At 42.6% G+C, this 13215-nt stretch overlaps 2 protein-coding genes across 3 annotated transcripts; one reads left to right on the forward strand and one right to left on the reverse strand.

Annotated features, from left to right (window-relative positions):
• Nucleotides 1–389: 389 nt before the first annotated feature.
• LOC142947509 (uncharacterized) lies at nucleotides 390–4677 on the reverse strand. 2 transcript variants are annotated; one of them, XM_076089168.1, is made up of 3 exons: nucleotides 4453–4676; nucleotides 3313–3904; nucleotides 390–3264 (listed from the first exon to the last, which is right to left on the reverse strand). In XM_076089168.1, exons 2-3 carry the CDS (start codon nucleotides 3895–3897, stop codon nucleotides 2575–2577), a joined length of 1275 nt encoding a protein of 424 aa, XP_075945283.1. In that variant the 5' UTR covers nucleotides 3898–3904; nucleotides 4453–4676; the 3' UTR covers nucleotides 390–2574. The 2 variants fall into 2 exon arrangements, with proteins under 2 accessions (XP_075945283.1, XP_075945275.1); XM_076089160.1 differs by having other exon boundaries at nucleotides 390–3904; nucleotides 4453–4677.
• A 1038-nt stretch (nucleotides 4678–5715) lies between these two features.
• Nucleotides 5716–12783, forward strand: LOC142947525 (protein phosphatase PTC7 homolog). Its single transcript, XM_076089180.1, has 6 exons — nucleotides 5716–6342; nucleotides 7421–7600; nucleotides 8560–8758; nucleotides 9742–9865; nucleotides 9980–10109; nucleotides 10370–12783. The coding sequence occupies exons 1-6, from the start codon at nucleotides 6141–6143 to the stop codon at nucleotides 10426–10428; spliced, it is 894 nt and encodes a 297-aa protein (XP_075945295.1). The 5' UTR covers nucleotides 5716–6140; the 3' UTR covers nucleotides 10429–12783.
• Nucleotides 12784–13215: the final 432 nt, after the last annotated feature.

Below are 13215 nucleotides of genomic sequence, written 5' to 3' on the forward strand. Positions count from 1 at the left end.
AAGTAAAAGCAGCCAATTCTCCTATTTGAAACTTAAACCATCAAATTGGAGGATTAATTACATTCACTTTTCTAACTAACGATTAATTGTGGCAGTTTTGACTTTTTTCTATTCAACAAAATCTATGGAATGCTGTTGAAAAAAAGGAGAAGCTTTGGTGAAATATATTCTAAACTCTAAAGAAAGGTTTTCTAATCCAGAAAAGTCCTGTCAGAAACTGCATAATATGCTTTGCTGTCAAAACAAATGGTGGCCGAGAGTTGAACTGCAAGTAACTTTACTGGTTGGGAAACGTACATCTTTGTTTCATTGTCTTTATTCTATATTTAAAATAGAGTGTGAACAAGAGTATGTGTTTGTGAAATGACATCATTTAGGCAGAGAAACTCTTATTGTGTTAGTTATTTTATTTAACACATAAACATCATGACAAACCATATTAGTAACCCAAAGCGTTTACAACTACAAGTCAGATATACACAGATGTCTATACTCCCATAATGAGCTCGATGACACAGTTACAGAATATCTACACCCAACGGGAGGTAAGTGCACTTCACAGATATTATACAGCCTAGTATGAAAATGTAAAATTGTCATTTCAAATGGACAGGGAGCAACAACGAACGGGAAAGGTGCAGTATGACAACGAATGAACCCGGAGACCCGAAGAATAAAAGTGAAATGTGAAGAAAGAGAAATAAATCACTATAAAACAGTGCTTATGATCACTTCCAGATATACTGTCAACAATTGGACAGTGATGAATAATTACCAACAACAGACAGAATACACCAGTGTCAAAATAGCGGACTGAGATGATGACTGACGTGTTTTGTTTCAGATATTCTTTACTTGGGTGAAACTCCCTTGAAAAGCCTGCAAACTTAATTTATGTAGCAATTTTAAAAACAGCAAAGTGCTTTACATTACAGAACCCCAGAGGGGAATAAGTAATTCAAACAATCAGGTAGAAGAAAACAAGCTGGAACAGTATAATAATCAAATTACAGATAACTTAAAAATGTACAGATATAACTTCACAAAAAACAAACAAAAGGAGTGCAACATTTTCATTCCAGAGAAGCACACCATGACAGCCGGGGGAGGCTAGAGTTTGTGATAAGCAGACGGAGTTATTTACACCTGACCTGCGACCATCTGACTTGTGTCAAGAGAAGATTCAGGTGATGAGAGGAAGATGCTGAGATGAACCACAAAAGCCTGGAAATTCTTGAAAGTCAGAGTATCATGAAAAAGAATATAAATCTCCAAACCGCTACAGCACTATTCATGTGCATGTGAACCAACACACTCTGTCAAGTCCAGTGATCCCGGGCAGATTTAAACTGGCGCTTCTAGTTCCAGTTCCAGTGTTAATCTTGACGATAGATACGACATGAAGATACCGCGTGTGATTAGTAAAGGTACAATTAAAAGCTTAGTATTAGTTCTGAGACGCCAGCATTTAGGGTTAAAGTCTTGAATTGTCGTGGACCTCATCTGTTCGAAAACCTCAATCAAACCCCAGCTTTCACCAAACTACATGTAGCACTGCTGCACAGATTCAAAAGCGTCAGGCGCCATTTTCAACAAATGCACCTATTGTTGTCAACAGCTGCAGGCACGGTAGCACATCAAAGGACACATGCTCAGTGACGCCTCTTTACTATCAAGGGCTATTACATGCAATCCAGGATTTCACAGGCAACAATGAGTGAGTATCATGTAGCTGTTCTTTACTTTGAGGACACCTTCAGTCTTATTTAGATTGTGGTCATACACGTTTTTTAATTGTTTATTGTGGGATAGTAAACCATTGTTCTTGGTCATTACACAACAATGCGGAGCCAATCATCACCACAGATCATCATGTTGAGAAAAACGGCGGCAAATCCCACTGTGGACTGAAGGAGATTTCTTCTGCTTTCTCATTTATAACATATTTTCTTCTTCTTTTGGTAAGTGGTCCTTAGGAAAAAAAAACAGCTCTATCCAGTTGTTCCCATTGCCAAACTACATTATTGTTCTTTTATATTTGCTGACAATTGTATCTTTATTTAGCATATTTAACCAATCTGTCTGTTGAATTGTTCGGCACAGATTACAAAGGGTGACTAAATGTTTTTCTTTAGTTTTTTGACGTAAATGTCACATTCTCATTTTACACAATATCAGTCATACCGTCACAATAAATTGTCACAAAAACTGAACTAAAGTACCCTGAATCTGTTCTCTGTGCATTCAGTGCATTATAATGTGGAGCAGATAAAAAAGTGAAACAGAGATGCTAAATAAATTATTGAAAGAGTTAACAGAAAGAGATTAGTGCAGCTTGTAGGACACACAACTGATGATCTAACTGTAACATTTTAAAATAACAGCTGGCTCTTAAAAATTGACTCCTTTTTTAACATCAACATTTGTTACCTGCGGCGGTAATAGAGGATTACATGAGACCCAGAGAGCTTGCTATGGAGATAATATACTTTAGCAGTGGTTTGGACGTGCAGATATAATGGAGGAAGTGGAAATCCATTTGGGATTTTATGGTAAAAGGAAGACTAATTGCTCTCACTGGAGAAGGAGCATGCTGGACAGTAGCATGAGGATGGAAGTGAAAAGTTGAATCACCCCGTAGCTCAGAGAGCCGAGGCGATTGGACTTGGAATGGATTTCTTCCTCGGCTTTTCGTTCCTGCAGAAATCTCTCAGAGTACACCATGAACTCCTCGACACAGCGTCGGGACTTCACTTGGTGAATTAGGGCGGGGTATCCAATCTCCTCGATGCTGACGGTGTCGCCGTCATCTTGGCCACCTCCATCCTGACTTTTAGGCATGGTCTTGTTCATACAGCGCTCCATGAACTTGTCGTAGGACTCTGACCGTGGAGAAGGTTTGTAGACATAATCACGGCCGTAGTCTTTCTCGTCTGTGGATTTGGTGCCATACTTGTTGTACATGTAGTTGTTGTAGTACTGCTCTTCTTGAGGGTTGTTGAAATTGAAGTGTGGTCGAGGGAAGCGCCCTAGTCCATATCCAACAGCCATCCCGGCCACAGCACCGACGCCTGCCGCCATCATGGCTTTTTTGGCAAAACCTGAAGAACTGGGCTGGTAACCCATACCCTGGACAGAACGAGAGAAAGGAGACCCTCCCATCCCTTGACCACCATAGCCGCCACCACCATAGCCTCCTCCACCACCATAGCCTCCTCCACCAAAGCGGGGACTGAGGATCTTATTATTTGGGTTCCAGTTGGTGTAACCACCAGCCCCTCCACCAGGGTAACCACCAGCCCCTCCACCAGGGTAACCACCAGCCCCTCCACCAGGGTAACCACCAGCCCCTCCACCAGGGTAACCACCAGCCCCTCCACCAGGGTAACCACCCTGTCCTGTATTTCCCCCTCTGACTGGGTAACCACCTCCAGCTGGGTAACCTCCTCCAGCTGGGTAACCTCCTCCAGCTGGGTACTGGTTGGGATATCCTCCTGGGTTGCCAGCTCTGCCTGGATATTGGTTGGGATAGCCTCCGGCAGCTGGGTTCTGGTTGGGATAACCTCCAGGATTGGCTCTACCAGGATTCTGGTTTGGGTAACCTCCAGCTGCTGGATAACTTGGTGGGTTTTGTTTGGGAACTTGTTTGGGATTTGTGTTGCCTGCTCCTGGATAACTTCCGCCAGGAGGATATGGGTTGGGGTTGCGATTGGGACTCTGTGGCTGCCGAGGGTAGTTCGCTGGCTTAGAGGATGGCTTTGACTGCGTCCCACCCCTGTTGCTGGTAGAGGTTTTCTTACTGCTGCCACTGCTCCCTCTTTTAGCCCATGTCGATTCAGTGTTTAGGAGAAACACAATAAGAAGGGACACTAGGATCATCTCACCCACCTTTCCCATCTTGGCCCTAGAGAGAAAAGTGTGTCAAAGTAATGACCATAACAATAATGAAGCATTCTAAAAAACAAATATTCCTTTCATTGTTATTTAGGATGGCACGCAAAATAGCCCAGTGCTGCGACAATTTATTATTATATAACCATGTATATTCTTATATAGGCCATATAGCAAGACGTATTCAATCCAAAAAACAGAATGCTACAACGATATTCAAGCGGAGCACTCACACCATTATTCCCTCGTTATTTATTTAATTCTAAAAGAAATAGGCCGAGATGATTTAAACCAATATAACAGACATAACCACCGAGTAAGCGATACTGCGCTCTGCTGAGTTGGCCACGGAGATCTGAGTGTCTGCTGTCTTGGCTGCAGTTAAGCGATGATCTGTTTTTATTATTTAAACGGTGAGTATAGCCACACCAAGCAATCCAGTAGTATCCTGTCCAGTCGCTTAGATAAACAGAACCATAACCCTTCATCACACAGTGAGCCGCTTTGTTCTCTCGACTTCCCACAAAGACAAACATGGCGCATAACTTAATTATTTCCTACCGTGAACTGGCGGTTTGTCTCTGCGCTTCGATGGTAATTCGGCGATAATGCGATGTTGTCTTCTCTCTCTCGGCTGCGTTATGTGCTCTCTGGCTAGGGTGGATTATGTAGCTGGGGTGCGCTCGATTTTATGTGCAGCAAGTACCCCAGCAAGTACCCTGTGCAGGGACGAGAGGTGGGCACAGTTTGCTGTCACGCCCATGCGACGATCACCATGAAGTAAAAAAAAAAAAAGGCAATAAAAGCTAAATGTAATATTTTCAGATTTTACTTTAACATATCTGTCTGTATATATAATATTTTTAGTTATATTTTAACTATTGTGGATTTTTACTTTTTTACTTAGTTAATATTATTTACTGTTTATTTATTTACATAATAGCTTACATTACTTATTTACAATACTTGTTTTGATCTTGTTTTTTACTATGTCTCTTGTTTGCACGATCCACTATGCTGCTGTAATCCGGGACTAATAAAGGATTATCTTATTTTACTTTATTTTATACACCACTTTTATAGACAGAGAAAAGCATTTGCTCCATTTTGGAGCTCACCTCTACAATTTAACAGGTACCCTCACGCTAACAACATATTTAACATACAAGGACTATGATTGGGAATAAATAAACTACGGTGAGAAATAACCATTATTGCAATTAATTTGATTCTTAAAGCATTATTAGTTTTGTAATCAAAGAGGAACAAAATAATAATTATTGTTTTAAGAAAGTTAAAGTTAACTTGTAATGTGTTTATCGAAAAATAGACAGAGCACATGAGAAAACCTGCTGCATCTGTGTCTGTCCCCTCCGAAATGACTGACGGAGTTAATGTACTTGCTGTATATCAAAACGAGCGCACCCCCCTGGTCGGGCGCAGCATTTGGCAAACAAGTGAGGCTCCAAACTGTTTCAGGGGAGTGAAGAACGGTGAGTCAGTGAGTGGCGGGGAAAACATGTGACATTAGTTATTACATTATCAAACGAATATCTTATATGATAGTGTGTGATTTTTTTCAGAAACAAATAAATGCCGCAGAAAGAGTTGTCAATTGTTGAGTATGATCAAATAACATCAGGATCACATGGGCATCCAGGGTATGTAGGTGTTTTTTTAGTGGGTTTACACTTTCTGGAGCCCATGTTAAATTGTAAAATGACGTCATTATTCACACCGTCCGTTCCGTCCAGTTACTCAGAACAAGTGCACATCTAACATCGGCCCAGTGGCGTAGCTGCGCTCTCGACGGGAACCAGGAAGTGCGGAAGAAGCTGCTCTGTCATTGGATGATGTCGCTGAACCGTGACGTCAACGTTGTAAACGGTCAAAGTACCCGTATGTACTCCCGAGCTCTCTTATCCGGTACTTCAGCGGAAACATGTCGGGGAGGAGAGAGCCTTGCGGAGGAACTGCGTTTTCGAAATGTACACCTGAGACATAAACTGAACGTTTAATCTCTCCGGACGGACGAGTTAGCAAACTGCTGGGGCCACGTTACTATTTCACGGAAGCCGGCTAGTCGGGAGCGAACGGACGGATAAAGACAAGACAGCCCGGGGATTTATCAGAGGAGATAGCCGACTAGCAGCAGGCAGGGGCCGGGTGGGTAGAGAGAGAGAGAGAGAGGGGGGGGGGAGACAGCGTGTGCGTGCTCAAAACAAGCCGGGCTTGCTGCTTAGAAGGGGATGTTATCCGTACTGTCGTATGGCAGACTGGTAGCCAGGGCTATCCTGGGCGGACTCTCTCAGACGGACAGTCGGGACTACAGCCTGATCACCGCCAGTTGTGGCTTCGGCAAAGACTTTCGAAAGGGGATCCTGAAGAAAGGGATGTGCTACGGAGACGATGCCTGCTTCATTGCGCGCAACAAGAACGCCGATGTTTTGGGTAAGCTCTCTTGGCATAAATAAACTGTGAGTGGCTTGCACGTGCGTGGATGGACCCCCCTCTGTGCTCAGGTGACCTTCAGTGAGCTGCACGTGTACTGACCCCTCGGATGAAAATACAACAGCCCCCACCCCCTCCAAAAAAAACAGAGCCACAACTTTTACCCCCCTGCCACCGTTATATAATCCGTGTTTAGCTCACTTGAACCCGGGTGATTGCTTCCAGAAGATCGATACCTCTTCAACCATGTGATGATATGCATGCACAGCGATGGTGCCGCGTCGTTTGTGGGTTGTTTTGAGGTGAAACACCGGGACGACCTTTCACCTAGTTGAGCTCCACATGAAGACTGCGCGGCGGTAACGCAAGATATTAAACACGTGAAAATAGGAGACATAGAAACGCAGAATTAAAGGTGGACAGGACTGGAAAAAAACTTTATTACAACGTCGCAGACTTTGCACGACAATGTCTTGTAAAGGTCAGAATGGTTGAGCATGGAGGCAGCCATGTTGCTAACAGCGTCGCTAGCCTGCTAGCTTAGCTGGGAGTAATTGCTTTGTTCTCACGTCTTACACATGGCAAGCAGAAATGGCGAGGTGGTAAAATGTGTAGTAAACCCCTCAGAAGTGGACTAAAGGTTGTCATCATGACAGTTACATTTTGTTTTGGCTTTTTGCTTGATAACAGTAATCGATGCTGGTCCTTCATACTGCAGAGGGACATTTCAGGAGTGTTTTTTTGTTAGTTTCTTATTTGAGGGAACTTCCCCCTGTAGTTCATAGAGAAAATGAAACTAAAGTCAAAGTGTGTCAGTCAGTTGGATGAGTGAACAGGGAATTAGTGGAGATTCATGCTCCGATGCTCGCTAACCAGTGATGTACATGGACTAGAAATAATAAGGCACTATAAAAGTGTGCTTTTAAAATACATCTCATAGCCTTTTTATTATTGTTATAATACTTTCCTCCTTGTAGTAAAACTATTTTAAATAAACAAGAGGATGTTGGACGATGGAGAGCAGCATTTTAATTGACTGCCTGCTGTATTAAAATGTTTTCTCCTTTTTGTTCACCAGGTGTTGCAGACGGTGTAGGTGGCTGGCGGGACTACGGTGTCGACCCGTCCCAGTTCTCCACCACATTAATGAGAACCTGTGAGCGACTGGTGAAGGAGGGACGCTTCACTCCCAGTAGCCCAGTGGGTATCCTCACCTCTGGCTACTATGAGCTTCTACAGAACAAAGTACCCCTGCTAGGTGAGTACACACAGATGATACCTTAGTGTACATACATACACACACACACACACAGTCAGTGGTGGAGTGAGTAATGCTTCCCATGTGACCAGCCATACTCTGAGCAATACAAAACAAAACGCAGCTGCAGGATGAGTCAAACTGGGGTGGCCTTGCTTGGCATATTTATTTTGCCACCCTGGCAGATAAGTGCATGATAGGAATGTACAAATTAAAAAGAAAAGAAAATACTTTCAACCAGAATTTCAGCATCACACAGTGTATTATTTTGTATGAGGGCTGCTAGTTAACACTGATTTAGGCTTACACCAGCATCTTGAGTGACGTTATATCTGTGAGATAACAAAATTACTTATTAATTAGACTGTATTTTGTAATGCTGCCGCTTGGAATTTAAGACTCTGGAACCTTGTGGGGATTAACAGTTTTCCTTTTACCCGGCCTGAACATTTTGAAACATACCAGTCGTCTGAAAGGTCAATAATTCCTCTGTAACTGACACTGCAGGACCGTTGAACAGCGTTTAAAACCGTCCACACGACAAACACGTGACCAAGGTCACATTTCTTCTGAGACTCCATATCTCTGAGTTACAGCGAGCACATGCGCTAAATGTTAACCTCCTCCTCTCTTGTCACGCTGTTTATCAAATGGCCTGCTTTTATTTTGGGAAGCTGTTCCGAGGTCTGCTCCTGTGCTTCACGGTTGGTGCCTAAAACTGCAGTCACTGGGGATCTGGGACAGGCACGTTCCATGACCCCGGTATTTTTTTAAACATAATCTCGACCCACCACCATGGAAGCACGAAATTCATGAGGAGGGTGCACACAGATTTAGTGATATACTGATTTAGCAGCATTCTACCCCTCTAGAAACACACACATTCTGTGCTTCTTTTCTGTCCTAACTGGAAAATAAATATCCATAACCTTACTCTTGCTTTGCACTCCTCCCTGTAGGGAGCAGCACAGCCTGTATCCTGGCTCTGGATCGACGGAATCACCGGCTACACACGTGCAACCTCGGTGACTCGGGCTTCCTGGTGGTTCGGGAAGGAGAGGTGGTTCATCGCTCAGATGAGCAGCAGCACTATTTCAACACGCCCTTCCAGCTGTCCATCGCTCCACCTGGATCTGAAGGGGTGGTGCTCAGTGACAGGTCAGTGATGTATAGGAATACAATGATTCATTGCTGGTAGCTTTACAAGACGCTACACAGGAATCTTTATACATGCCATTTTGCAAAGAAAATGTTTAAAAGACAAGTGTGATCACTTTCATATTTAGTAAAACTGGATTTGTTAAAACATGCCTTATCCTCTCATGTGGGCAGCATAGTTGCAGTTGGAACTTTCAGACGGTGTTTGCAGGACAACCAATACTTTCTTTGGCGCTACACTGATGGCCAAACTAAGCACCGCCTCCGCATAGCCGCCTTAACTACGTGATAATATGTTCTTATATGGCCAGCATGGAAAATCCCCTCATATAGTTTTTGTTTTGATTTACATTTGAGTGATTTTATTAGTAAACACACCATCCATCTTTTATCATCACAGCCTGATAAAATGCTACACTTATCAACTGTCATTCCAAAATATTCCCCCATTTAAGTAATATTTTTAGACCAAAACACACACGATGCACAAGCATGTATCGTCTGTTTTTTTAAGTTACCCAGATACTGAAGGTGTCGCAACATGATTCTGAGAGTAGCAGCATTGTTAACAAGGGATAAACCTTTAGACAAGTCTCACGGTCCTGTTTTCAAATTACCCCCCCCCCCCCCCCCACTCCACTGGTTTAATCCTGTTCAACGGGGAGGCTTTCCTTTGAGGTACATTCGTTGCTCCATGCAGTGCCACCTTAAAATAAAAAAATGCTCAAGGCGAAGCATGAACATACGGTGAAAGGCTCTCAGTTTATAGTCTTGGGTAAGGTGCCAGCAAGCAACAGGACCTCCTGCGAGGACACACCGGGCAGTCTGCTTCCGAGTCAGATGTCCGATTTTAAACGTGTTGGCAGAGTGACCTCTGACCTGCTTTTAATTCCATGTTGGACATTCCTGGCAGCAGCTCACGTGCCGCATGCTCCTATTACACTTGTGACTGATCTTTCCGTGCCTGTCCGTTTTCCCTCCAGCCCTGAAGCGGCTGACAGCTCCTCCTTCGACGTGCAGCTTGGTGACATCATCCTGACGGCGACCGACGGCCTGTTTGACAACATGCCGGACTACATGATACTCCAGGAGCTCAAAAAACTCAAGGTGTCTCTTCTGGAACATCAGTTTATTCACGCATTCACACATACGGCATCCAGTATGTGTCGACATATTTTATGTCTTTTCAAATTTAATGTTTTTCTCTTTTGATCTCTTCAGACTTCCAACTATGACAGCATCCTGCAGACTGCACAGAGTATTGCAAAGCAAGCTCACGATCTTGCCTACGACCCCAATTATATGTCTCCTTTTGCACAGTTTGCCTGTGACAATGGTCTGAATGTAAGGGGTAAGTACACTGTGCTTCAGATGCTGTGTCTTTGGTAGTACACATATTAGAAGTGGGGATGTTATTCTAAAATGTACGATAGACTGTCATTTTTGTATATGATTGTAAATGAAGAAGAGTCCTTAAAATTGTCAGATGTTTTAAAAAAAAAAAAGCATACTGTTTACGATATTTAGACATCGATTTCACATGTTTAGGGTTATTTTTTGGCTGCATTCACACCACAGATCCTCACACGTTTTTTTTGTCTTGTTGTGCAGGAGGGAAGCCAGATGATATCACGGTGCTGCTGTCCATTGTGGCTGAATATACAGACTGAAAGTGTGTGTCTGAGAATGTGTGTGTGAGTGTGTGTGCACGCTTCTCTGGGGCGGATCCTCTCTTCCTGTCTGCCTGAGTCTTCCACCTGCAGCCCTCCCAAAAATGCAGTGCATCCCGTGGGCTGACGGGGGGAGGCACGACACACACTCCTCGCTGCGGGGGCCGACGTCCACCTGTGTACATTTTTGTTTTCTTCCACTGTTTTTGTTTTGGTGCTTGAACGGTTGAGGGGAAGCAGGCAGCTCGGACATTTCATGTTGACCATGGCGCAGGAGGAGCAGAGTACGAAGGGCTGAGCCGTGCCTTTCAGTCTCATTGTGGGGCATAAACACTTTTTAGGTGATGTGACTGAGAGACGGTCAAGGACGGGGCTTTAAAACCTGGTCGCCCTGATGTAAAAAAGTGAAAAATAACAGGAGTAGGTGAAGGATTTGGATTCTTGGGAGAATAGTGATAGAGTTGAGTACTGAACCCGGCTAGCTGTTGTTCCAGTTGTTAGTCTGTTCCTCGTTGTAAATGTGTTTGAACAAAGCATCGAGATGGGCTGAGGAAGCTGAAGCTAGTAATGGAAGGGAGTTCTTAGAGAATAGGATTTAAAAGTTGGGTTTCAGTGTCTCGGTTTTGGGAATGTGAACGATGGAAGAGCCAACTAGTAATTTCTCCGATCAAAGAAACCTGCAAAGGGAAACCATAACGCTCGCTTTTGTTTTTTTTGTCACTTGGCTGTAAATATTTTTGTGTTTTTTAGGGCCTGGTTCTGGCCTTTCTGTTGTCTTTGTTTCGGTTGTTTAAAGCTATTTCGTTACTAAAGTGGATGATGTACACAGGCATTCATAAACATTTTTTCTTGTATAGATGTTAATCTTGAAGTGAGTTTTCTCAATCCTACACTTCCACTCGCTGAAATGAACAAGAAGAGAGATTGATTGCTGCAACAGTGGTGTGGTAGGAAGGATGGTGAAGTGTGTGTGCGAGTGAGGTATTCATGTGAGAAGTCGTTATTGGAATGTGCTGTGTATTTTAATGTCGATATGTGTCGCTACACAAAGCTAAAGCTAGCATCTGGGAATGCTTACAATTGCAATGATGGGTCAGGCACGAGTTTAAAGGAAAAGATGTATTTTTTGAAATGTTATTTAGTTTTAAAAGTAAGAGTTTAAAGTAAGAGTGTAAATGCTGACATGACATATGTGTCATCGATGACCGATCGAGCTATCTTAACGAGAATCGGGTTTGTGTACGCGTATGTCTGAATGTTTTTTTTATTATTTTTCTGTTCCTTATTTCCCTTTAATTGTGTTTGCTGCTTCTCTTTTGTAATCCAGATGTCTGTACATGAATTGACATGATTCATATGAACATGGTCACAATGATTGTAACGAGTGTGTATGTAAATTTGTGTGATGCATCAAACAACATTTATCAACTGATAATACTGTTCTGCTCATGATAGTCTGCTCACCCGAGGGGTTTGGACAATGTCTTTACAGTTTAAAAGCAGGTGCACCAAAGATGCATTTTCTTGGTGTATGTCATACACAACGCTTTGTTGTTACAAACATCATACAGCAATACTGTAAATTCCTTGTGCTCTGAATCTTGCGTGATGGCCAGAGGTGTGGGTGGAAATGTTCAGAGGGGCATTCAAATGTCTTTTCTATGCCTAAAGTTTGTTTTATCAGTGAAAAAGTTGTATTATATTGTGGGGTTTAAGTTATACGTGACTGGTTGCAAAGTATAAGACAGGTTTATGAAACCAAAGAAGGAAAGCCATATATACACATAAAGGACATTATTATTATTAATGAAATATTATCCGTCTTACTGCCTGCACTGTTCATTTTGCATGGTTTGTCTCAGCTACGGCCACCATTTACGTTATGTTCACACAGTTTTTGTCCGTTCTTGTCTTGGTGGTTTATAAATGGTGTATAAAGGTTGTGAACTTGTATTTACTTCAAAGATAGCCCTATACTTGACAGAGATGTAACCCATATGCAGAAGGAGTGGTGTGAACTAACGGTATTGGGGTGAGCACAGTTTCAGCCTTAACAAATAGCTAAACCTGTAATCAAGAGGCCTTTCCTGTCGTTGCAAGCTTGCGATGTCTCCGTCATGTTGCCCTTGTGTTTGATGTAAATGAAAGTCTGCCCCCGTCTTTCTCTCCTGTGAAGTTGTGCTCAAAGGTGCTTCTGCAGTCCGTATGGTATGATTGTCCTCATTTCAGCAAGCGATGTTTGTGTGTATGAGAGAAACACCTATGTCTACAGTGTAACAATGCAGGTCTAATTTATGTAAATATGTTTTGAAATATGTACAATATTTAAATAAAGAATCTAGTATTTATACTAAATTTGCTTGACTATTTTCATGACGCCGTTCCGTGTTTCATCTTCAGGAACCGATGTGCTGTTCATAAGAGACTCATCCAATCTTGCAAAGTGATTGACGGCTTTAATGAAGCACCAATGACGAAGTGTGCAAATGCCCACAAACGTCTGTGCACTTATACTTGGCTTATTAGAAAATGGATTAAAATGGGTTTGCAGAGCGGCCACTTGTAGCGTAGCAAAGCACATTTACTCAAGCATCATTTTGAAGTACCTTTACTTTACATGAGTTAGTATTTCCATTTCTTTAAATTATAAATTAATAAATCAAATTATGAATGCAGGACTATTAACACATTACCACAAGTGCCACAGCCTAAAACAAAGCTCTGCTGAAGTATTTTGAATTATTCATTAAAGTAAATATCAGTCGGCTTTATTGGCCAAGCAAGTGT

This window comes from Anarhichas minor, unplaced genomic scaffold (genome assembly GCF_050575085.1).
Source record: "Anarhichas minor isolate MPS153535 unplaced genomic scaffold, ASM5057508v1 ptg000002l, whole genome shotgun sequence".
NCBI classification, from domain to species: domain Eukaryota; kingdom Metazoa; phylum Chordata; class Actinopteri; order Perciformes; family Anarhichadidae; genus Anarhichas; species Anarhichas minor.